General features: G+C 38.4%; 1 protein-coding gene across 3 annotated transcripts in view; it reads left to right on the top strand.

The window, feature by feature from the left end:
• LOC105196642 (tRNA dimethylallyltransferase) overlaps nt 1–27842 on the top strand; it is a 72201-nt gene that overhangs the window by 18423 nt on the left and 25936 nt on the right. For all 3 annotated transcript variants that reach the window (XM_011162674.3, XM_039450329.1, XM_026135026.2), the window contains exons 3-4: nt 504–859; nt 20251–20386. In XM_011162674.3, the coding sequence (XP_011160976.2) occupies nt 504–859; nt 20251–20386 (492 nt within the window). The remainder of the gene's footprint in view (nt 1–503; nt 860–20250; nt 20387–27842) is intronic.

The raw sequence follows: 27842 nt of genomic DNA, 5'->3' as shown, positions 1-27842 counted from the left end.
CATCACGTCCTGGATCGTCTGATCTAATCAAGCAGAGATTGATTTATAACAGGCTAATAATATGCCTGTGCAAAATTAAAAGAATCCGTAAATTGAAGTTATTGCGAGTTGATAAAATCCTCAGGTGGGCGAGTGATCCTCTTAAGGGCGTGTAAATGAAAAACGTACAAAGAAGCTTAATGAATCACAGATGTCGAAAGTGATATCTTTTTTCTTCCGTTTCTCTTTCTGGTCGGCGCGAAAGGCTTAATGTTGTGTGTTGAGGTTTATAATTACATCGACTGGATCTTTCGCGTGCGATGAAACCATCGCGCAACGGGTTCACAGCTCGGCTCGCGAAATCGTAAAATAAAGATCTGGGACGAAGCCAATCGGAACGCCCCTGATCCTCGCGAAGACCTTGATACGATCATTAGCCATGGTCTCCCGCGCGAATCGCTCGGTCCTGTTCTCCTCTACTATAGACGCTCTAGTCCGACTGTTCCTTTTCCTATTCGATATAGATAGACAACCTGCTAGCCAGGAGGAAACTGCCGGTCGTCGTCGGTGGTACGAACTATTACATAGAATCACTGCTATGGCAGATCCTTATAACTGATCCGAAGGAACCGCCGGTGCAAGTCGATTCAAGCGCGACCAATCCGAGCGCGTCGATCGAGAACAGATCGGACGATCGATATAATGTACAAGTTGATCGACTAAATGACGGTGACGATGACGATCACGAGACGGCGCCGAAGAAGTTGAAATTCGACGTGAGATTCGACGGCAGCAACGAGGAGCTACACCAAAGACTGATGGAGGTCGATCCGGAGATGGCGCGCAAATTGCATCCCAACAACAGGCGGAAAGTCATAAGGTAAGAATGCAAATTTACGATTATTGATGCAGAATGTTGATTGCTCTGCTCAGACGAATAAATTCCAAATAAATTGCTTGCATATATACTGTCAATTACTGTCGCACACAGTATAATACTGTCGCGAGCGTGACATTTTTAATTACATTAGATAATAATAATGTACAATAAATAATAATTATATGCGCGACACCTAACACAAAAATCTATACATTTTGCATGGCTGCGTTCTACAAATGACTCTCAAAGACTTATCATTCTTTTAAAAGAGTGGCATTCCACCTTTAAAACTAATAAATATTTAAAACCGGATATCGATAAAAATATCTAAAATAAAATTGGTTACAAGTTTGCATATTTTAAACTTTTAAACGTTAAACATTATTTGTCGTAATGCGTAGTACAAATGCAATTTCATTCGTTATTTGCACGATAACAGGTATTTACGATTAATTTTTTATTGAAATGTACCAATTTCACCAGTCTTATTTGATATCCGGCATTCGTAATGTCACTTGTCGCATTATGTTTAATATAAAAAGAAACGGACCACATTAATCAAGTGGTCGGTATCCCTGGCATGTAATGAGTGTTAATTTAATTCGTTGAATTCATTAGCATTTTCCACTCGCTGGTCGTGCAAATAAGTCTCAAGGCAACGATGAAGTCTCAAAAACATTTCGAAGTTATAAAATCCTTTTCTTGCCACGACTGATAAAATTCTAACCTACTTTTGATTGAATTAAGATATAGTTTGCATCAACTACACATTTTTTTTTTTGCTTAATATTACGGTAATATAAGTTGAATCAATAATTATCGCAAGAAAAGGATTATCTTATCGAAAGAAAAATTTTTCAAAAATAAGAAAAAGCTTTAGTAAATATTACGAAATCTATTTACAAAAGTTAATTATTAATTAATTAATCATTGACTGCTTTACGCAAACTCGATTCCGTTAAATTTTAGCTGCAAATGTAATAAATTCTCAATACTATTGAATTTTCTTTTCATTGAATATAATGAACAGTAATATTTTAGCAGATACGCTCAAGTGCTACAATCCGTGATATTATGTAATTCTGCTTGATAATGAATTGATAAAAATTCAAAAAATAAGAGATAACGAAGAGTTAACAGCTGAATCGACCTTGTGTTTATGATTGCTTCAATGAATGGCTAATATTTGAGTTTTCCCCTACTAATTAGTAAGCGCTTTCTATTCAAGACTTAATGGGGCGCTTGTAATTCGACATTATCCAAATAAAATGTTCAGAGGACGTTAAATAAAATTCTGTATTACTTTTAGCGATATTCCCGTATCGAATTGGCTTGAAGTAGACCGGATTGGAAAAAACGGCCTTGATATATATAAGCAGAGTCTGTGAACCGACTAATGCCACACGCTATTGTTCTTGTAATTGAATAATTAATTAGATGGCTGATATATGCAATAATGTTACAGGCAACATAAATCTTATCATTCCCGAGCTTACATTGATAACGTTTAAGAATTTTGTATTTAAACCGTTTTTATATTTGCCTTCTATAACTTTTCTCGTGTAAAGATCGAGCTTTGAAATTTAAAAAAATGTCCTAGCGTATCTGGAAAATAGATTTAAATTGAGTTTTTGTAGATAGATTCAATTTAAATAATTTAAAAAATAAGCAAAAATATCCAATAATTTTCTCAATGAGAAAAATTATGAATGTTGAATCATAAAAAATTAAAATTTTATCTAAATTATTTTACAAATTTATACTCTTTTACTTATCAATGTGCTGCTTTGATAGATTCTGATTAATTGATAATCAGTCAACCTACTTTGATAAAATAATTTTTTTCATTTAACTCTGTTTCTTTCTCTCTGCCTTCCTTTCCTCTCTTTCTCTTGAACGTTTTATTTAGTCCCGTTTATGTATGCCGTCATCAGATAACGTCAATCGTAGAAATGAAGCGGATAATGTATCAAATTGTCTCGACTTCAACGTTTCATCCATCGCAGAGAGCTTAGGACATTATCTTGCTCAAGCAATCGGCTGATAGTACGCATCGGTAAAATGTAAACGTGTCTTAACTGTAATCGTAGGTCAGTGTAGAGTCATTTGTGATGAAATCTCTACGATACGCTCATCGCAATACGCAATATAATACGAATAAGAATCGATGCGTGTGCCGAAGATAGAAAATATCCAGGATATACAAGTAGCGAACTTTTTATTAAGACTGCCTATTTAATAAGATTAGCTATACGACAAAGAAAAAGAGAAATAACGCTTAAAGAGATACTGAAATCAAATTTATTTTATTTTATTTAAAATATAATTTGAAATGAGAATTCAAATTTATTTGGAATTTAATTTCAAGTTTTTTTTATAGATTTCACAGATTTGAAATTTAATTATTAAAAATTTTCATGTTTTTCAAATTTGAGTTTAAAATTTATACGTTAAAGTTACATCTTTCTCAAACTGTTTAGAACTTAATTTAGAATTAAATTTTTCCATTTTCGTATTTTTAGCTCATAATTGCAGTTTCTTCATTTATTTGAAATTTGAATTAAAAAGCGCGCTATCTTGAAATTATTACAAAAAAGTTACAACTTAATTCACATGTTTAACAATTTATTAAACTTAATTTGCACATGAACGGCATATCTATATAACTGTAATTATAAATGTAGTTCAGCACGCAGAATTTATATACGATCGCGTTTCGCATTCGAAACGTACGTGAATTCGATGCGTGAAAAAAAGAGAGTCCCGGTTCTTGTCGGAATTCGCCGTAGGTCCACCTGTTACTTTGCCGAAGTTTTTCGCAGAATCGTGGACGTACATAAGGCTACGTTCATAATTACGGCGATTTGCGATCATACAGCCATACAACGCAGGTCTGGAATCTTGAAGACCCCACTGAATCTACGTGTCTCTTCAATTCTCATTAATCAAGCGAGAAATTCTTCTTCTGTATAACATGTCACGATAATTGAAACTACTTCGCGTATCCGCCGTTTGTGATTAATTATGATTTATTGCGTACCATGCCGCGACTAACATCATCAATGAATGTCGAGGCGATGCATTTTCCTGCGGTCCTCTTCTGACCTGACTTTAGCTTCCGTAAGATTCGCGTGTCCAGCTCCCGCAGGTCGTTCACAATCGTCGAGTCTCCTCTACGTGAATGCAACTTTGCCGTGCAAGACGATCGACAATGGCCAATTAGGGCAGGGTAGGGCAGAGCAGAGCAGAGCAAAGCAGAGCGGAGCGGAGCAGGCACGTCTTTTGGACAACTGTTACGCTTTCACAATATGGCCACCAGCAGCAGCTGCGCCTCGGGAGCGCACCGTTTTCTTCCGCGATGGCTATCCCGCGTACTTTCGTCTCGCACGTGAAAAGACGTCGAACCCTATAGAATATTTCGGATCGGGTTGGGCTAGGTCGGGCAAGGACCACGCATCGCCAGCTGTCGTACCTTCCTTTCTTCATCCAATCGCTCTTTGCTCAATATAGACGCTTCAAATTGTATTTACACGACGCGTGAGTATACAAGTATTCGATTAAGGCCTTCCGGCTGTCACTTCTTTACACGATCAATGCGCATCGCGCGATGGTTGGATTTTCTTATTAAGTAATATGATTTTCATGCAGAATAAACCTTCAATGACATTCTATTTTTCTTCCCGAAGGCTTTTCGTGTTAGCAACGTCGGCGCGTTTCAACAGGTGCCTTCGAATCGGTAAATGTTTCCATTACGTTTCAAGGCTTCTAATCTTGACACAATGCACTCGATATACCTCTCGAGGATTCTCGAGGATTCTCGAGATAAAGTTTCGAGAGATTCTCGTTCGCGCTCGTTCGTACGCTCGATGATGATTTAAACTGTGTCGGGTTAAGATGACACGCATACGCGTATCATCGTACTCCCCGTGCTTGGCACACAATACCTGATGTCGATAAAACGCGTGGCCTTTCCCGTTAGCACGACGTTAGGAACACCGAGTCGCACTGTTTTCGTTCCTTTCTCCGACTTCTGCGACACGTCGACGATATTGTCTTCGCCGTCATGTTGCGCGTTATGTGCGCGAAAACATACACGTGAACCACGTGGAGTACGACTTGAAGTACGATTGCTCGTTTTGCCGAGCGTAAAAATTACGAGCTTGGCTATTGACGTATCGCGTGACAGGAATTTCGCGTGTGACCAGGGTATTCGAGTCTCCTATTCTTAGACGGCTGTTTTCTTACGGTCACGTATTTTTTTCACGCTTGCAATCTTTCCTCTTATCGTAAATGTCAAAACGTTAATGATGTTGAAATTATAAAGAGTCAGAGGTGAGATTTCCATTTGCAGCAGACAAGAAAAATTGTTAAATTATTGTTTGGCAATCATTGAACGGAAATGTTCAAACGAGCAGAAAAGACTACTGAAAATCAATATAAGTTTGAAACAAATAAAAGATTGTAAATAAATTACACGTTTCTAAATTAATATTTTTAATTGCAATTTTAAAGAAAAAAATCTTGCTTTTTTTATTTTTTTATTAATTGATTGCCCACTAAGGGGTGCAGACAGGAAAGATTAATTAACATTTCTAACGCTATACCTGGCATTCGGTTAGATCGATGTGCTCCCGAGTTCTTCCCTTAAATTCGCTTTCCCCAAAGTATCGATAACAGTACCCTTCTGTTTGTAACATCGTAGAAAGCGTTTCAATGTTACGCACTTTCGAGGACACAGACGGCCTACCTTATAAATCACAGGATAGTCGGGCGAAGTTGCGGTTACAAACCGACTACGGATAGGAAGAGAGAATTTTCACAAAGTAAAGGCTGTAAATCAGGCTTAATTTAGCAGGCGTATGGTCTCTCTGATCCGCGCACCAGGCCACGAAAACCGCCGCCAAAGACTTTTCATAAGCTTGATGACATAATTTAGTGTCTCGCAGCGCAGATTTCCATTATAAATGCCTTGTCGTATTGTATAATTGTACAAAATAATTGCAGAAGCAAGTGAACGGTATTTGTAGAAAGAAGATTAATTGGATAATATTTTGTTGCGGCCTTGCATGCGGTAATAACGTCCTTTATTAAGACGTTAAGCCGATTTATTTTGAAAGAAGATAAAGACACGGCGAAAAAAGAAGAGCGGCTCTATAAGATACATCTGTCTCTCTCGAGTAATTATGCCTTGTAACGGGGATCCGAGCGTCAACTTCTTATCCGTGCATCAACTTCTTATCAAATTTAAGGCCTCGTACGTCAAGCTGCTCCGAATAGTCTTATTTCATTTCTAATTGCTGAATTTCTTTGCAAAAGGATCAGTGCGAGAACGAATGTGATTGAATAACGATACAAAGCCTCTTGTTGGCTTTCAGTGACGATGAGTTTCGTTATAACATTATAGCATTTCTAAAAATCACCGGATACTTTTACACTTGACGTAACGCAAATGTTGCACGAGAGGTATCTCGTTTCAATAATTGGCGTTTAAGAAAATATCTCGGGGATGGCCTTCAGCCATACGCGAGCAATTTTGCAATTCGCCTTTCTGAGTTATTCCGCGGCGGTGGCGGCGGGATGCAAAATTTCTTTTCTGCGCCACGCGTGCACGAAGTAACGGGGAGAAAGAAAGAGCGTGCGCGCGACCGGTTCGCAGTAATACTAATTTCACTGAATCAGCACTCGAGATAAACTACTCGCGCGAGCAATGATTTATGGCCGCTCCTAAACAAATTATGTAGATCGCGGTATTTGATTAGTGGCAAACGCGGTGCGCGACTCTCCATATAGACTCCGTGTGCGCTGATAAAGCAACGCCTTCGCCCCTTTAGTATCTGAAATTTATTTGAATCTGCCTTTTGTTTCGCGAGATCGTCTCCTTCGCGGTTATCCTCCTCTCTCGAATTGGTGTGTTCTTGTACAATGACATCACGACATTATCTCACATGCACACGGACGCATTGCGTAGTTTCGCATTCTTAACTTACAGTAAGAGTTGCAGCGTAGAGTATTTGAGACTGCCATATTATTGCCAGTTATTGTAAAATGTTTTCTAATTTTCAACGGTAAATATCACATTGTTCCTTTTATTTTCAATATATTTATTTTTCAAATTTTTTTTTTGAAAATAATTGCTGTATTTTTTAAATATTCTTATCCAATGCTCGAATCCGCTTTCTGATATTAGAATTTAATTGCGAGAAAGCTTCATGAATATTTACTGTATTTCTCGGTGAGATGAAGAGAGATGAACGCTAAATTATAGTGTACTTGGCGAAAATATTCTGAAAGTTCATCCACTCGCCATTTTAATGAACATAGTTCTTCGTCGCGCGATAGTGATTTTAAAGGCGAGTAGTAAAGGGAATGTCGTGTCTTTATCGTGGCTGGTGTATACCACCATTGACCCCGCTGCTTTAATAAAGCAGCGGGTTTTCGACTCGATCTGTCTGGACACGCCCAGTGATCCTTTCACGCTCCTTTTCCATCTCCCCGTCGTTCCCCGCCAGTCTATCTCTCCCTCTTTCTCTTTCTCCTTTTCATTCTCCCTCGATCTCTGGTCGGCGCGCGCGAAACAAATTTCGATCATACTTTTGCTTCGTCCAGGAGAAGATACCGCCGCCACGCCAGCCGCCGGGGATCTTCGGGACGCCACGAAGTTCCGAAGTAATTAAACAGGTATAGTTTAGGTCTTCTTCGCGGAAAAAAAAGAGTATATACTTCGCCTTAAACTCGTCGGCTGAAAGAAATTTCGTGCCACAGGTGGCTCGAGTATCCTTCACGCATCATTAAAATATACAACTCCAATAAAAAGATAACTGATAATAAATTAATATTACATCGAGCGTAAGTAATTTTTGGATAAACATACGTACAATTTAATTCCAACTATATAAATTATTAGGTATTTGAAATACTTTACTAATTTAATTGAATTGTCTTCTTGAAGTACATTGAACTTATAATATATCGGGAAAAAGAATTTAGCGTTTTCAGCAAAAAATTTATTGCCGTTGAGACACTTTTTAACAGCATTGAAATATTTTGTTTCATATCAAAATAAAATTTAGTTGTTTTTGCGAAATATATGTAAATAAGAAGATATTTGTGTATATTAATTAGTTTTATTATAAGCAAAACATTTTTTTTTTAGTGCACTTAGATTCTTTATTTGACTCTCTTTTAATATCTTTAAAACAAAATTATTTACGTAAAATCTTTAAATAACACAAGAAATATTTAAGCAACTTATATGAAAATAAAATATCTTTCTTTTCCATTCCTATCTTCTCTCTACATCGCTCACGTCACTGCAAAACTTTTGTTAAACTTTTCTTAGAAAATTTTATGCAAGTTTCTCTTTTTGGATACCTCCGAATTCTTCGCTATTCTTATAAGCAATACCCAAATGCATCCAAATGCATAAGTTTCCTTAGCATTCCTTTCGCGCTTTTTCGCAATACAAATCGCCATCAAATATTTCACCGTTCTATCGGCGATGCACTCAAAGCCACGGCTACGGAGCCGTTGTGGTAAACAAAAAAAAGAGAACTGAACTTGCTGTGAAGGAAGAATAGAAGATCCGAACCATTCGAGGAAAGCGAGGACGAAATATTCTATGTGTATACGTAGACCCGCTCCGCTGAGACTTGCAATCACTATTTGAATTTTTGCCAAGTATTGCCGTCGCTCTAATCCCTTGACTGCTCCTCACGGTCCAACCACCCCAACAGCTTTTTCCTTCTTCGAGACTTCGGTCTATCGTTAATAATCACATGTCATAATGCGTCGTTACGTACGTCGTTACGGCAAGTTAGTTAAACACCCGCAAATACGCTCGCGGTATTCGAGTCAAACGGCATTCTTCGTTGGTCATAATGGCTTACATAATGGCTCGAACTGCGTCGCCATCATTTGATAGAAAAATAAAAAAAAATAAAGTGGGTCTTCAGAAAATCAATTCCACATCTTTCCCTGGTGAATAGAAAGTATATTTTCACATAAAAAAATTGTTTTAATAAAAAAAAAAAAAAAAAAATAGAAATACTCGGAAAGACATCAATTCGATTTAGGTTATTGACACGCGGCTCCTTTTTACTTCGATAAATCGATTTAGAAATATATACCAAATCTTGCACGAAGATTGCTTTTAAGACGGAGGAGAAGACTGCTTTCGAGAAAATTGTTTTACCCTTCTTTCCTTGTGCAACCTGCACTTTCCATTGAATAGACGAGAAATCTAGAATCATATACATAATAATAATGCGTAATATTATGAAATCGCGAGATTATTGAGAATAATTTGTATTTTGCAATACACCGATATATCTATATTTCATCGACAATGGTAGCTGCAATAATGCTGCCATGTGAATTTCATTCATTTTAACATTACAATAATACTTTGTTCGCGTTATCTTATTATCAGCAATATTGAATGTTAACCGAAGTTACGTTATCATCCTAACTTTTGGATATTGCGCTCGGGTCAAAAATTCAGGTGGTGGTAAAGTGAGAGAAGTGCACAAACTATTTAGTACGGCATGCGGCGAGAATTGTGCGCGGCATTTGTCGCAATTTCATGAAAAATTGCTACATAAGTTAGTGTCAATGTAAGTTATCGGTGCGATCGCAGCAAGGTACCAAGAAAATGTAACATTGAGAAAGGTGGGTGGTACAACGAGCGACACGTGCGTATACGAATGACGCACAACGAATAGACTACTTAAAGCGCCTGTTCCGCAAGAAACACACCGTGGGGGCCTCCCGGTGCTGCACCGTTACGTAACGTTCTGGTAGGGCGTGTTCTCACTGATAAATTCCATAACGATCCGAGTATGCGATAATTACGATTCGTGATCGAAAGATCAACTGCGGGGAACGACTCGTCGACCAAACTCGAGCGGCCGAAAAAAGAAACTAGAATCCGACAGGAAAAAAAGTGACGTTCTCAAGTTGTTTTAATTTAAGAAATACGGCTGGATCGATAACTTCGTATCGATTTCTCAACGAAATCCGTACGCATCGATAGCGAGTATCGAGCGTAACGAAGTGCGCGATCGCATCTCGCAATAAATTTCTGGACGGCTCGTAATATCGTAAATTTCGAAAAGAAAAAGCAAAATTGCTTGAACTTTATACTTTATTGTCACGAATTTTACTTTCTACGGAATTGGAACTTGGGAAATTGCGATTATTGTATCCTTCGTATCTCGTTTCTTTGTTACCTCATGCACCCATTGTATTATAATATTTTGTAACACGATTTATATTGACACATGTATTATTATTTTTATATTATTTGACGCCCATTGTGCATTATGACTTATTATCTATTTTACATAAATTTTATAAATTCAATCTAATTTGAAAAGAATCCCATAAAGAAATTGAGCGGAATTGTATCCAATGCTACATTAAAACATTTATTTTCTTGATTTGCGGCGATTTATCATAACTATATGTTTATTTGCATTTTAATTTTTGGTTATCACATATTTGTACAAACTGTTGAAAAGTCGATTTTGTCAATTTTTAACCATGAAAATATCTGTCAATTGATCTCCTCAGTTTTGTCGACAGAAAGTTGACTTTCCCATGGCCCATTTTAACATTAAGGAACTTCGATCCTGTTACGTTACGATTGCAATTAAAAGATGATGAAATGTGGTGCAGCATGTCCAGTATAAATGTACGTTGGCCAATTTCTTGTAAAGAATCCGGATAATTTGACGTATATGGTAACAATACAATCAAATATTCAATCTGCGTTCATATAACAAGAAACACTATGAAAAAAATCGTTAAAAAATTGAGATATTGTTGTATATAATTCTTAAATATTTGAGACTTAATCTACGTATTCTACATAGCTTTTAATACTTGATTAAGTATTAAATTATTGACTTTAAACACGCAAGGTATTTAAAGGTAAGCCTTTTACGCCAGTGTGCGGGCTTCCATCGTAAATCTAAGATTCCATATATATACTTGCTCATTACAACGTTGCGTCAGCTCATTATTAAACGATACTAAAGTTTTCGGTAGCCGTTTAACGTGAGTAAGCACGCGTGACAGCCGTGCACTCCGTGGTTGACCCACAAAGTCGGACTTTCAAGTATCTCCAGTGAAATAATTCCAATAATTCCAGTTGATCGACACGCGTTCTATTTCTGGTCCATTTAAATTCACCGCGACAAATCTAGTTATACTTGTATCGCTAATCTATCAATTATGTAATTACGTCACGCAAATGGCACACGTTTGGTGTCTCGCTACAAAGTATTTTGTGTGAAGAAGGAATTCAATTAAAGTGATAGCCTTCAATATTTTGAAGAATTTATTTATTTTAAATCTCACGATATATTATTTGAATATTCATGCTGTGGAATTTGAAGTTTAAAAGATATTTTATCGATTGTAATCGATCGTAAATTTTTCCTATTTATCGTGAAAATATTTCAATAATTTTCGTATAAGATTGATATATTCAACCGAGGCGAAAAATTATGTGAAAGTATGAGAGAATGCTATTTTATAAAGAAATATAATCTCCATACTATAAAATACATTCCTATGGAATATTATCAATGAGGAATATTATTTCGCTTCGAAGAGATATTCACGATAAAATACATGATGTTCGTGTTTTTCTGCCAGTCGCTTTATGTGCCGGTAATCGCTGTTCACGTACAATTCAGCGCGATTTATAAAGTCGAGTAAATTCGTTTATTAAGTAGATCTGGTAAATAATATAACAAAAAAATTATTTGTACGTCCATTTATATTCCATTTAAAATCTTGCGGTCAGACATGACAAATTATTTGTTCGATTAATTCATTCGACGTTGTTTTTGATCCGTCTTCGTTTCTTTCAAACTATGTTTCTGATCATGTAAACATCTTTTTTCGGGCAGACACACAAGATAAGAAAATCCAAATCTTACTTCACGATTCTAAAAAGTATTTTTAAATTTCCACGATGTTCGTTTCTTCACAAGCCGGCGCATAATTTATTTTATAATATAAACGTCTTTTTAAATATCATGAATGCGATACAGGCGTTAATGAACATGTAACAATTGAAATAAAATTATCGAAATTAGGCTTACGTTATTTTCAAAATAAAAACGGTCGCATAGTTTCCGTATCTTACTCCGGAATGAATAAGCGTCAAATTAAATGACGATTCGCTTATTTGCTATCCACGAAATTTTATCGCTGACACACACTCCGTACTCTTACATCGTCCCCTCTTATATAATATTGTGTACTCTATCTTTATTACATTTACCTTTACCCTTAACCGTAATGGGATAACGAGTTTATTGCTAAGCGGCGGATCGATTCGATCGCCGTACACCGCGATAATGCACGTTGCCGGCGCGGTATACACCTTATTAGACGTATTTTATCATCTCGCACGCTCTGACTTTCACGTTTCATGCAGAAAAACAATTATTTCGCGCTATCGCGCGGCCGCGACCATTTCCTACGCCCCTCGTATCTCAGCCGTGCCGTCGGGTTTTACGTTATTCATTTCGTGAACCCGATAAGTCTTCCCTCGAATCCCTTCCCACTTTTCCCATATCGCCTCTTCGCGCCGCGGTGCAGGGAGGCGAACGCTAAACACCTGTGTTCACACCGACGGTGCCTCCTAAGTGGTCGACCTACCTCGAGAAAAGAGCGAGAGACCGGAGTCTCTCTACGAGTCCCTCGAGCACTAAAACCTGCGCGTTTATTAGCGCCAGAGCCTAAATATGAACAGGTGGTCTACACCTTGTTTGACTACGAATTGCCGGTTGTCGATGATAATGATTGGAAGTAGCTCGCACTCGGAATATGCACGAGCGCCCACACGCGTGTGCGCCAGTTATAGAATTTCATGGCGTTTCCGATCATTTTGCGGTTTTCAAAACTTTATAGAGCGAAGCAATTTCTCTAAAAGGTTTCACCGACCGAAAAGTGCTGATTATTTTTAGAAAAAGAAAAGACTTAATATATATATCAATCTGATCAAAATTGACGTTTTACAAGAAATAGATAAACTTGATTCAGTCGCAAGTGGTACTATTGTTAAACGTCTCATCTCGAGGTTTCGTTCTACTATTAATTCTCTTGAAATTCTCCATTTTTCCATTTTCTCGCGTGGGCGAGAGGCTCGCAGTTCGCCGGATTCCCGAATAATCGTGCGCGTTCGACGATGAGAATAGTCCTGGTTGCCGGCACGGGAACGCCGACGACGGAAGCACCGCGTTAAACGACGGCACTATTATTGGAGCGCGGGTGGAATTACGTTACGCTTGTCTTTTATTAGCCGACGGCAGCCTAGTCTCTGCCGCTTCCAGCACGCTTCTTCCTACTTCAGTCCGTCGCGAGGCGAAACTCCTGTGGGATGACTAAGGTCTGCCCGTTCTCTTCTTTGGCATCGTTCCAGGACTACTCTCCGCCGAGAGATAGATTTTACCCATGACTCCCCTTTCTCTCTCTCCGTGTGTGTCTTTTATTTTATCTTTCTATCTCTATCTTTCTCCCCAGTCTTGGCACAACCTTGGCCAAGCAGGTACCGCTGTCATTGCCACTTGGAATGGACTATCTCGACAAAGATCTTTTTTTTTTGGCAGATTATTCTAGGAGAGACGAAATGCCTGATTTTGTTCGTCTCTGAATTTTTTCTTATAATGCGAGATGGTTTATTCCTGACACAATGCTTATTCGTACTTGGAATTAGTGCAACATTTTAATCTTGAGAAAGATATTCAATTATATTTGGTTCATAATTGGACTTTCTTGCATTTTGAAAAAATTAACGTAAAGCGTAGCGTATGTATGTGTATAATTATATATCTGTATTAAGAATATCTTTCCTTAGTTTATTGCAAACTTTCGGAATAGTTAATTGATACATTCGCTGTAACACAGATTTCGATCGTGTTTCAAAGTAGATCCTGCGAGATTTTCATCGCCGTTAGGTTAATATCTGCATCATATAATTATCGATAACCAGAACGTTGCACGTTGGTTGCAATAAAGTGCAAGGTGGTCGAGAACCGTAGCTTTTCTCATAGTGTTGCAAATGTTAACCACTGCAAATCATGGATGGAAGGAAGGATGCTAATTTAATTTTATATCGTAATTTTCACGAACAAGTCTCCAGATCACTAATCTCTTTGATTTATTTCTGTTAGCATTCACAGATTAAAGATATACGAATATTCAACCTGCTTTAATCAACACGAACATTAATTCGGCACTGCAAAAATAAAATTAAAATTTTGCAAGAAACATTTTAATAAAATGTGATAATAAAATGCAATAATAAAATATGAAGTTAACTTTTTTAAAAAGATTGTATACAATAATTTTTTTCTAAAAGCTTTTATTTAATTACGAATTTTAATAAAAAAAAAGTATATAGAATAATTTTAAAATTATCTGGGCTATATAAACTCTTGAGTAGGAAATTATACAATGAAAAGGGCTCGGAAGTGCAACTATAATATTTTTTGTTAACGTCATTGAACAGAGTCGTATAAAAAATTCAGTTTCTTTGCTTTCATTGTTAAATCATATTAAAGTTTAATGACACGGATCGTGACACGTGTAGTAAATCTACCATCTGCCACAATTGGTACCATCTTTCTAACGATCCTCTTAACGTATCCTCTCTTTTGATGTCTTCGCCAAATTTTTCAGACCTTCTTCAATTATCGAAGCGCGAAGAGAAATCGCAAATAGTAGTAGGAACATTACTATCTACCACGTGTGTATATGGCCCTCGCGTATATTCCCCATGGTCGGCATGGCGTGCGGCAGGATTTATGGCAAACGGCTCTCGACTCGCCTGCGAACGAAAATGCGAGTGGAAAGTGGCCTTTTGCCGCGCGGAACGACTCGTAAAATTCTAATCTCGCATTATCTCTCGGCGGCGTACGTTCTCCTTGCATATTTCGCGTTAACCGCATTATACCTCGCGCGGCGGCGAACACGAGAACCATGTGGCGATGGTGGTGGTGGGCCGAGAAATCTAACGTAGGGGAAAGTACGACATAACGAATCGCGCGCCGGGTGAATTGCTGCGGAGAGTCGTTCGTAGCCCGCGCGCCCGCTTGTCGACGTTCGGTATCGCCAAGATTTACGCTGACCCCATTCCACCGTCCTAAATACGTTGTGCAAAGTAACACCGCGCGCGTTCGCGAAGCACTAGACCGTTCTAGACCGCGCTAGACGCGGATCGGGAATCGGAGCGACCAGCGACGAGCGATGAGCGGCGAGCGAGTGGAACGGAGCCAGGCCGATCGACCTGAGAGAGTGATATATGAATAAAATAAAGAACAGATAATCGATCAAGCCATATGTGTGTTCCATTCGATGGCACGCGAATGCCCCGCTCGGTGGCACGCGGATATTGTTTCAAACGCGAACGATTGACTCTATCCTTGATAAATAGCGACAGTGTTGAAATTGGATCAACCGGTTTCATTCTGTCGTTCAGACAAACGTCGTGAAATTTGAATCGCGATTTTCTCTCTCTCTCTCTCTCTCTCTCTTATTTCTAGAAAAAATTCAATTGCCATTCTTGCAATAATTTTTTAGGAAGGAGCACTAAGTGAAATGCATTGATATACGAGAGTGAATTTTATTAATTATCGCATCGCGTTTCAGACTGACGCGGACGGTTTCCACTTGACGTAAGAAAGTAATTGTCCAAGTGTGGAATCGTGTGTTGAGTGTTGGAGTGACGCGTCACGAGGTGTCTTTAAAATTGACTTGTCCCGGGAGAAAGTCGCCTTTTCCAATCCTCGTCGCTCGCCATCTTTTCCAATTCCCGTCGATTACGCGCCGCTGAGAATTGCACAATCGGTATCGGACGATTTGCGGCCCCCGGAGAAAAGAGGGAGACATAAGAAATGGCGAATCGAAGCTGCGATGCGGATCGGAATCGGAACGGGATCGTTCAGTAGAGACTCCTTTTTTTCTCCTCCCCCCTCCCCCCCCCTCGAGTTTTTTCCGCCGGTGTCTTTCAACCAGACGATCATCTTTGTATCTTAACGTCGAAAGATTGCATTTCGCAGATTAAGTATGCAGATTCAACAGGTTTAACCCGAAATTAAATGCGCTTTCTATGTTAATATCTGGATGTTAATTTAGAGTTCTGGCTCAGTGTGTAATAACACTTCTTCTTGAAATGTTGTAAGCAACATATTTTGTTCGAGCGTCTCTTCTCTTTTTCACTCATGAACACTTTCCACGAGAAATCCGGACCACGCGATACGTCGGTCAAATCTTGACGATAAAGTCACGAACGTGTCGAGATACCGGTATCTGCGCGCATGTTTCGTAATGAATGGGCTTAATTAAACCGAAGATTATTTGGCGACCTCGTCGACTGTCTATCTTTATCCGAGCGGCTTCACATTTAGCAGATTAGGCCTGAATTCGACTCAATGATACGGCTGATGAACCAACGAAACTTCTGCGTACCATCTCCAAGTCGCGCGTCGGAATTTCGTATTTGGCGAGAATATCTTTGAGAGTCATCGAGGCGTTCCGCACGATTGACAGGACGATTCCTGGGATCTGCCCTGTAGCTTTTCGCTTCAGCGATTCCCGACGGTATAGCTGTGCCAAATAATTGAATTGAGAATTGCAGCGTCGCGCGTCGATCGCGAGAGATTCAATGCAATCCGCCACTGTACAATTAAAAGTGGAATTGCTTGGGACAATAATATATATCGAGTAAAATTTTATTTTGTAAAGACTAGAGAAGACAATTACTTTTTAACGAAAGTTAGTATTTTTTCTTATATGAGAGCGTTTAAACATACTTTTTTTAATTTGGATTTTTCTGATTCCTAAATAGAAATTTATATTTAGAAACGCACCAGTTTTAATCGGGAATGTTATTAAAATAAATGCTAATTGGAATAATTAGAAAATTTGAGTAAGTTATATAATCTCAAATATGATTCAATAATTAGTAAAATAACATTATAATTGACCTAGAAACAATGTATGAATATTAAGGACAGAATTTGTAAACGTCTCCAAGCTTGTTAATTATCTTATGTTTTATTATTAGCGTAATATAAGGTAATTAACTTACATTCGCATACTATTTTTGCATTAAGCGTTTTTTTCTTCATTCCGAGCGCGAAATCAATGGTTATTTAATAGTGTCAAGATACCAGCGTGCGTCGTATGACACGATGTATCATTTTATTATGTAACGAAGGAGCATTCCGAGTCACTATCTCGTTATAATTATCGTAATGTACATCCGCTGCACGTTAAAGAATATTTACGACTCTTTCAAACTCTGATGGTACAAAAAGTTGCTGTAAAAATGTAATGTCGATTGGCGTGGGGGAGAATGACGCGCAATCGCGCTTTTCAAAGACGCCACTATGACGATATTATTTTATAAGCTACGCCATGTCATTAAACGTGACATGGCCCATGACTGATAAGTGGGTGGGTGGGCTTTGACCCAATAATCGCGGCACGACGAAAGCACGTCGGATTAATTATCGGGATACTGTACCGGATGTTTAGACGTTTAGAATCTCGAATGCGAACCGGCGCACTCTCGCTCTCGTGTAAATTCCGAGAATAGTATTAGCACGCATTTTGAATTTACGCACACGAATGGCGAGCTTCGGATTGCACGACCTCCACAAACCTTTCGGTTTCATAATTAGCGAAATGATATTTTGGTCTCGTATTTATCGCGTTCCTCTTCCTCAAATTGCAACTGCATTTTTGTTTCACGAATAGAAGTATATTATTTTTGACTTGATCAGCATTTTGAGCGTTCCGAAAAGAGAAAGAAAAAAAATTCCAACGATCTTCCAACGATCTCCATTTTCTCAACGATGGCGGATTCCCGCGAACGATCGGATTTCGCCTACCAGGCCTATCAGGAACCCATGACACGAAGCGCGACATTGCACTTGCATAACTTGGACTGTTCGTTCCGCGTTTCCACGCCACGTCCGTCGCGAGGGAAGACGACGCGATTCGAAAACAGCCGCAATTCACGCGTGGCTCCTTAGCGCGTTGCTTCACAACTCCGACTATTGAAATTCTTTAGCAGATCTGCGTACTAATGCCGGGCATGTGTACGGTATGCAAACAGTGAGCTGGAAGCGGCGGAATGGCTGGAAAACTTTAAATTGTCTTGCGTGCAGGAACTCTGTGCGCGCGAGAAGATTTTTAACGTTGCCTCATAGCCCTTTACATAAACGTAAAGTTCTTTATATACAACTGTATGGAGATTCTGCTTCGTGGAGATTCTTTAGACCGTTTATTGAAAAGCTATCTTCTCTGGCAGCGAAGATATTCTCAATATGATGCTGCACAAAATGGAGATTGCATAGGCTCGAGAATAGTTTTTAAAAGTTTCTGATGAAAACTTTTATCGTCGAGGATCATTTTCGAAGAATAAACGTTTTACAAATATTCGTTTAATCGAAATTATCTTTTCACGGATCTTTTTAATAAAATCGTATTCGATGTGATTGAGCACGAATTGATTAAACTATCAGGTAATACAAACATTTTTTGATCTCAAAAAATTAAGAGTCGTGTTTTTTTTAAGCAATTTTTTAATAATTATGAAATATCATTTTTTAAAGATGTCACAATGATATTATCATTAAAATCATGGATTTTATATCTCTACGATTTCCTTCCGTTCTGTTCGGATCTGTTTGACGTAAAAAAAATTATCTTTTTTTTTTCTTACTAATATATTATTTAAATTCTTCTCTGGCACTTGATGACTTTGTTAATGCAAGATTTCCGTGAAATTTTATTTTTTAGAGTTATTTTATCATATTCATCTAAATGGCACAATCATACAATAAATTTGAACAGCCTAGTTGGATAATTTGAGATAAGGTAATTTATACGCGAAATAATTAAAAAATTTGGAAACATCAAAGAGTAGGCGCGGACGTGTCTCTCTTCGTCCTACAGCCTAACCTAGGCCAATAAATTTCGCTCGATTGCCAAAGACATTAGGTCGTTTACCTCGACCGCGGCGCCGTTTCTTCCGAAGAGAACGATGCACCGCCGTACATCTAATTTTCATCCTTTTTTCCCCCGTTATCCCCGCCTTTCGCGTCGGACTCGCTTAGAAGGAGGCGCTGACGACCATCACGGAAATAGAAAGCGACGCTCAGACGCGACGTCGTCGACAAGTTCGCCCGTGTTGAAAAGCTAGCCTCTTTAGACTCCTTTCCTGGGATCCGCGTGTTGCCGGGATCCGTTTACTCGTCGACGACGGCGACGACCCAGTCACGGAATTAGGCGACGACCCTCTCGTCGTCGATCGGGGAACTCGGGATTGTCGTTAATTTTGGAGATAGCTTCGGCCAGACTCATAGAGACTTTTGTTTCCATCAGCAGCCGGCTCATGTCAACGCATGTATTTATACGCGCGCGGCGACACTCGTCAGATATTCGTCATGTCTTACCGCATGTACGTTCCCATTCAGTCTACCTCGCTCCTTCCGCGAATAGATGCAGCTAGTGAGCGAAGAATCAATCACGCGGAGTATTATGCTTGCGCAAACAGTCGTGTTTCGACGCGACAACATTACAATCGCATGTACACGTGAACGATAGCGCGAGTCAAGATTGGAACTCGTAATTGATTTGTATCGCAAATACACGACATTTCTGAAGACTGTTCAATACGTATTAGACATTAATATTTGGTAATTTGATGCTAGATTTTATCGTCGAGATAAAAATCACGATATTACAGCGCGTAATATACATCGTATAATTAAGGAGCGCCAGATGACACGCGTTATTTATCAAGCGCTACTTCAGTTCGCTCCGATCGCTTGACGAACGAGCTTTTAATAATCCGGCTTGCGCTTTCACGAGGGAGGCGACTGCACGCGATCTTTCTCTTTAAATTGCAGAATGTTTGCGGTCACTCGTCGCTCGACATAAATTTTCGAGACGGAAGTTCGATCACCTTAGGCATCTGGCCGAGAGCCGTCGAGGCGCTCGCTAATTACGAAAAATTCTTCTCTGCCTTTCTTGATTGACAAAGAAGCCGGTCTTGAATATCCCAAAGTTTAAAATTACTAAACTTATAAAATATTCGTGCGTTTCTCTCGAGTGACAAGTTTAAAATATATTTTATTTTCTTATTAATATTTTATTTAAATTCTTCTCAGGCATTCGACTTGACTTCGTTAATGTAAGATTTTTGTGAAAAATTTTATTTTTTACAGTTTTTTTCTTTTTATTATATTGACTCAAACGATATGATTGTACTGTAAATTTGAACAGAACAGAAGGGCGAAGGTGGAATACGTATAAGATCCATGACAGTTGCGGATTGATGAAGGATCTTTTCGAATTTGTTGCAGATCCTTGGAAATTTTCTACCAACACGGAAAAACGCATTCCGAGCTTCTGAAAGCCCAACGCAACGCCGGTGGCTGCGGATTAGGGGGACCTCTGAGATACCCGAATTCTATTATCCTATGGCTGCGCTGTAATAAGGTACGTGCGTGGTCACGTTTTTTCAATAGATTAGACTTCGATACGTTGGCAATCGATATCGCCCTACTACTGTCACAGGCAGACCGTATGATGTATTACCAAAATAACGACGGAACTATGTTTGAGCCCTCTGTTTGAGCATACCATCGCGTTTCCTGGATCATTACCTCTCGCAATTTGTCTCTGTCAGTACATTTTATTGCTTTTCGATTCATCCTCTTAGTGTAAATCTGATGATGGGCGTTTAAACAAAATAGCCATAGCAATTACTGAGAAAAGAAAAAGAGAAATGTACTGATTTTCAAAAACGTGTATTGATTTTCATGCATAATTTTATTTCAAGCTGACATAAAAACGTAGACACACTATTTTCTTTATGGGATCACGAAATGGATTAAAGTGAATGAACTCTACATTAGATTCTATAATTCTCTTGTGTAAATTCCCATTGAATTCGAAAGTCGTAAAATTATTGCCTAAAGTGGGTTATATCTTTCGTTAGACGTCTTATCTTTTTTTTTTTCGATAGCTCTTATGTAAAATATTATCACTGATTTTAATTAGAAATTGTAAGACCGCATCAACGATCTAATAAAAAAAAAAAAGAATATTACGATTCTATTCTTGCGTAATAATTCAATATCGTATGTGCTCAGGCTATTTCCTGCCATTTCTAGCTTAATATTATTTCGCAATAAAGAATCCATTTGCTAAACAGTTTGAATTCTCGCATAAAATTTCTGATTTGACAAGAATTAATACAATTCCGAATAAATTATCTTCGACTCGATTGCTGATTATTTAAGCAAAAAAAGATGTTCATGTAATCTGTGTTAACCATAAAATACTATCGCGCCGTGTGTAGTTAAAAGTTTATTGTTCTCGCCGGTATGGGGTTTGCTTTATCGACGTCCTAGAAGCGTCCCGCTAATCGACGGCGCTCATATTCACCGCGTTGTGATAAATGTTTTATTTTATGGGTTGCGATAGAAAACTCCGAAGGACAGGAATTATTGTCGTTTACACGGCGGAAACGCGTCGAGACCGTCCAGTGGTGTTCATACGCCGGGGATTACGTTTGAAATTTTATCTGACTCGCAGTTTGCTCGTCGCAAGCTGTTTCGGATTGGGAACGAGTCGAGACGAGGCCGGCGGCGGGGTGTCGCCCGTTCGACTCTGGATCTTGACTAAGGAATAACTGTATTGTGTGCTCTCAACGGCGCTGTCGTTTTCCTTGATAAACGATAAAGTTTATCGCCTTCGAACGCGGCCCGGCCTGGTTTATCGTCGCCACCGATAGATCGGGATAATCGATGATGTCGCTTTCAGCGGCGCAGATACTTCGTTCTGCCGCCTACTCTCACGAAAGAAATCGCTGTCCAAGGCTCCTCGTGACAGAGATCACAAAAAATATCACTCGGCTGAGCTAATCCAAGCTTCTTGACGGGAAGGGGAGGGGGGGGGGAGAGATGTTAAGTCAAAAGTAAAATAAGAATTCCGATAACGAAGATTATTTATAATATGGCCGTAGGAAATATAAGTGGAGAAAACCAAGAAACGAGAAAATTGTATGTAGAAAGTATATGTAGAAGTGATTTGCGAACGTTTCTATTAATTACAATTTTGTACAACACATCTTTTTTTTTTACTGTATCTATTTGCTCCGATTGCCTCTCGGAATTGCAGTCTTGTCAAAGTGTTACCGTTTCTCAAGGAAATATTAAATCACGCGTGCTTTAAATAAATGACACTTTGAAAAAAAATATAGGATAATTACGAGTCGATGATATTGATTTGCACGGCCATGCAAATTTATTGGCTCTAATGTGTAATCAGCGACGAATTCGGATAAAAACGGGTAGAAACTTTGATTCTAGGCTACTAGGTGTTACTTCACTAAACTTCGGAAATGTTTACCAAGACATGGCTCTAGAAGTGGCGGAGCGGAAGTTGTCGATCGCTAGCTACTGTCACGAGAACTATCATTTCTTCAATAGCACTTTCCGCATTATTAATTTAGCCACGGTTCTGCTACGCCGACTCGCTCGTAAATAGGAAAGCAAATTAGGAAATACTTTCTGACAATAAATACTGGCCTCAGAATTGACTACAGCTACGCTGGATACCCTATTTCGACAGCTATCAGACCAGTTGTTTTAATAGAAATTCACGATAATATAAATATAATTATATACGATATGCAAAGTATATATATGGAAATTTTTATCACTAGGTTAGAATATATTTATATATTTTATTAATCAGCTTTCTCTGATTAATAAAATATATAAAAATAAAAAAAAAATATTTTTTCTCGATTTACGTAACAAGACAATCTTGGCATAATTGCACGTGTATTCTCTCACGGTCAAACTTTGCTCTTTTACGTAATCTAAAAGGCATGAGAGATGCATACGACATCGTTCCACAGTTAAACTGCCAAATTTACGAAGATTTATACGACACGTTCGGGCCTTAATTAATCCACGAATCGATTAACCTTCGTCTGACGTTCGAGCGAGACTCGCTGTCGTAAAAGTAAAAGCACAGCGAAGCCGGTGTATGCTAATACGCGGCCGTTTTAGCACGATCTCAAAAAATCGCAGAGGCCGTCTGACACAAATACCGCATTCGCTCGAAACCACCGGTATCCTAGATACCGCGAAACGATCGGTGGTGCCCAGCGCGATTTCGAAATCGGAAGTCGATCCCTCGGCAACCTTGCCTGTACCGGTGCCCGTGCTAACGGCCATTTGAGAATTTCTTTAGCCTTACGTTACCGCAGATCTGTGGTCTAAAGACTTTCCCCGAGAGCGGCGACGTTAAATAACGGCGCGTTCTCGAGTAAGGTCCCGTTCACACCATATTTCTCAATCAAGTGGACTGTACCGCTTGTAATGAATGGAGTTATACTATATATTTCGCAATACTCTAGTCATTTAAAACCACTTTATGCGACTTTATCATGCTCCTGTGCTGTTCACGGATCTAATAACAATAGATATCTACACGTCTGATAAAATGTGCAATTTAAGATCGGTTTTATAGTTCACTTTTATAGTTCAATCACATCTTAATCTTTGTCTGCGAATTTTATTTGGTTTTCGATCAATTTAAAAAGTTTTTTTTTTTAAAGACGGTTTAATTAAATTTTGTACGTAACTCGCGGACAAATGCTTTAACTAAAATAATGAACGCGAGTTTGAATGATTTAGATATATTAGACAAATTACGTTTATTGAATAATAAATTCTCTATTCTCCAAATTTAATTATTAAATAATTCTTCCTCTCTCTCTATTAATCTATTCTATTATATTCTAAAAATCTATTAATTAGGAACAATTAATACACAAGTACAATTTAAAAGAATCATGCATTATTGTACGCTTAAAATTTGTTCTGATAACGTCACTGTTACAATGACATACTTTCTATAAATCCATTGAAAGAAAAGAGATAGAGAGGGATAGAGATGACAGTGTGAGAAAAGCTTAATGCCGCTCGTACGTCACCGTTTTGTGCATGGATCACTGGCTGCGTTTCGCGAGCAGCCGCACTGGAATTCCAGATTTTTCAGCCGTGTTGCAAATACCTCCCTCCTCGCGCTTACCTTTCCATCGATCCTATGCAATCGCTTGCACACACGTGAGCGATACGTACGAACGCATACAGCATCGCGCGGACGAACTTCCGCCCCTTCTCCACTGAGCGCTGGAGAGTGAGAGGCGATACGATTTGCTTTTCCCGTTATCGGTTGCAACCGCCACCTTTGATAGAGTGGATCGATTAAGTTCTCTCGTGATCGAGGATCTCGGTGCCTGAACTAGTTACGAAAGTTGCGAAAGAATGAGCGATTCTGGACGGTAACCATTCTGGGAGATCCTGAGAGATATGTATGTAAAATGAAAGCGAAGATATGAATAGAAGCGAGTGAAAGATGGAGACGGGATCATAAATAAGGAGATAGCGAAGGACATTGATAAAATTGTATTGAAATAAATGCGATGTGTAATAATTTTTGGCGCAGATTTACTAGCGCCGAAATTGTCGGTGTTGCGGATAAAATCGTACGTGTCGTCGCCGACATTATCGGAACGTCCCACGGGTCTCATTCACGAATTCTTATCATTTCCGCACCACGTCGTATTTATAATGTATAAATATAGCCCTACACCAAAATTATCTGAGCCTGCGATCGTTCGTTATAATCTAGAAACCGCGACAGTTGTCCGGTCGTTACGTCTCAATTTCCGTCATTGCGGTCATCTTCGGTTTTATTAATAGGTGCCTCTCGTACCTCACACACGTTTCCTATTTCACTTTCGCAATAAATCCGTTTGTAGAAACGATTTCGATAAATAACCGTCTTACACCGTTGAATGCGGGGGAAATAAGAGGAATTTAAATAAAAAATATGAACAATTCCGCCCACGTGACGTACGCCATGGAGAAGCGTGCGAAATTTACGAGAAAATTGCCACGTGTCGTCTTTTTCGTGGTGTTTGTATATAGACCATCGCTCGATAAAAATTCACATCCGTCAACATGGTCACAATGGTATTATATGTTCTGGTATAGGGTATTATATGTGAGTGTATCCGTGTGTATATCCACAAGAAAAAGTTACTTGATTATTCTAGCACGGAAATGAAATTAAATGCAAATGAGAATGACAAAATTACATTAGCTTTATTAATAGTAGCTATATTTTAAAAAATTATTGTGAAATGTTAATCATCTATCTAGATAAAAAATATATTTATTGAAGTTATGCCACTATATTTTTTTTGGTATTAGCAATAATATTTTAGCAACATTGTCGCAATGATATTTTTGTATAATATAAAAAAATTTGTAAAACTGAATATTTTATTAGCATGATAGTATATAAATTAATGTACTGATTCGCAATACCGGATTGGACATAATAATATTAATTTATATACTACCATATACTGTTAAAAATGTCATAAAATTTAATGTATCAATAAGTGAAAATCTTGTGCATGAAATTAGTGTACTTTTAGTACACTTTTGACAACATTAAATTTACATTAAAGGTACATTAAATGTTTTTTAATGTACCTGCTTGAAATTTGCTTCCGTTACGTTTCATTAAATTCTGTTGTTGATTTTTAACAGTGTAGTAATAATCATAAAACTATTATATAAGTTAATATTCATAAGTTTATAAATTGATTTTTTCTGATTTTATAATATGCAGTTCTTATAAATTTTTACAACGCTTTATACTAAGCCAGATAGATCAAAGACCCAAGCATGAACAAATATAAACCAATAATTTACTTCAAGTGCCGTAACCAGACGCTTTAAATATTCTTATATTTTTCAGCCTATTATCTCCTGTGTCATCTGCATACTTTTATACTTTTCACACTTTTACATTTAAATATTTTACTAAACGCATCATAACGACATCGTGAGAAATCTCATCGCACGTCTTAACATTCGTATTCTGCTACGAGCATTTCGTTGTGTCGTCTCTTTTTCCGGCGAGATATCCGAGCGCGTTTCCGTCTTGGAAACGAGAGTTTCCTGTTCGCGAAGAGGAAGAAGAGACGCAAGAAGAGCCGAATTTCATGAGGGTACGAAAACTCTCGAGTTTGGAACGAGTCGCGAAAGAAAGAAACGGAAGTGGATGGGAGAAGCGACGTCGTGATAGGTAGCTAATGTGTGAAATGAATACTAATTATTACGATGAGGCATAACCGTGTTCAAGTGCGCGTAATCACACACATTCGCGGGTCTGTGCTGGGCCCGTCGTGCATCCCTTGCGTGATATATTGTTCCAAAGTTGCCGGATGCAAGCGTCTTGGTGGTAGTTCGTTAACATTGGAGAAGGATTTGTGACAGTGGGGCATGTATCGGAGATAACGCGAATCACGTTGGCTGCGTACATCACGATTTTTCTGTCATCCACCGCGGTTAGTGCTGTCACGGGGTCCCCATTTCGAAACGTTGATTCAGAATAGATACGAGTCTGCCGCGGAGTCGTTAAGGCGGTAATTTTGTTTTACAAGTCATTAAGGCTAACGAGACGAGTTCGGCGATTTTTCGACGAGAACGACGTTATACTCGGCCGAGATGCCGCATTTCGTCCGCATTGCGGATGCGAAAGCGCGGGTTCATGAAAAATCCCGGTGACGACAAGCATGCTTTACGATCGCTCGAGTCGTGTTAAATTCTGCTTGAGACTGCCAAGACGAAGGCTATCGCGAAAATTGCCTCGGGAAAGTCGACGCGGTTAGTGTATCGTCGTGAGCGGAATTTATATTAGACGATTTTTCTAGGCAAGCAGATGAGGAGGCGACTGGCAACAAGAGCTTCGCTCACGAAGCCGTTTGCAGCGCGGTGGATTAGGCCGTTGATACTAATTATTATGCAAGCGTGTTCAAGTGTGCGCAAATAAGTGCTTCCGCAACATGCATCGTGAACTAGATCTGTTTTAGATCGAAAAATTCGTTGAAATTATCTGAGCACACACACACACACACACATGTTTATATTTATCTTGAAATCGTTTCAATATTTTTTAAACAGCGCAGTTTTAGCACAATTCAATCCTAATAAATAGGGGCATTGGCACAGCACACCTCGAATATTCGAATTTACACTGCAGCATTTTAATGAATTTTAATGATTTTAATTCTGTACTTGTTTTTGCACCATTTTGCATTAATTTTTACTATTCTAGCGACAGAAAAATACGTTTGTTACGACGTACGAAAAGATATCGAGAAAAATTAATAATCAACAGTAATTTAAATGCATGCAACGCTCTGTTATCAGCTTGTAAAATTATTTAGGCTACGTTGAGGTTTCCACATCGAGTTCTCATCTAGCGTCCGGTCTTTCCCGCCCAGAAAGTTCAAGGCTACGTTTACAATATCATAAATATACCACTTCCGTCCGTCTAAACAACGTCACGCGTGATCTTTAGTCAATAATTAAACCCCCCCCCCCCCCTACAAATGTATAATTGAAACGTAAACCGAACGAAAAATTACATTTCGGTATTGCGAATATATATATATATATATATATGTGTGTGTGTTTTTGCATTTATTTTGCATTCACTGAAGCATTCACGTTGAGAAAAAAACATCTTTATTTTTTCTCTAATTAATTCTGTATTAAATTTATACGTGTTTACTGTGATTTTATTACGAAATGAAAAAGGTGAGCATTCGGAATACCTTGTGTAAACTATTTTTTTGTATAAATAATTTGTTGTGAAATTATTTTGAATTTAAATTGTAATGATTATATAAAAATAGTTATTGTTTCATTTCTATAAGAATTTATAGCAATTAATTTATTCACCTGTAATATTTTAACAATTTTAAATCAACACTTTGCATAATGCGTTATTTAAAACTTCGTCAGATTCATTAAATTGCAAATGCATATAATTCTGATGATAAAATTTATAA

This window comes from Solenopsis invicta, chromosome 6 (assembly GCF_016802725.1).
Source record: "Solenopsis invicta isolate M01_SB chromosome 6, UNIL_Sinv_3.0, whole genome shotgun sequence".
Taxonomy (NCBI): domain Eukaryota; kingdom Metazoa; phylum Arthropoda; class Insecta; order Hymenoptera; family Formicidae; genus Solenopsis; species Solenopsis invicta.
Note: the sequence above shows the minus strand (reverse complement) of the source record. Positions and strands in the feature narration are given on the sequence as shown.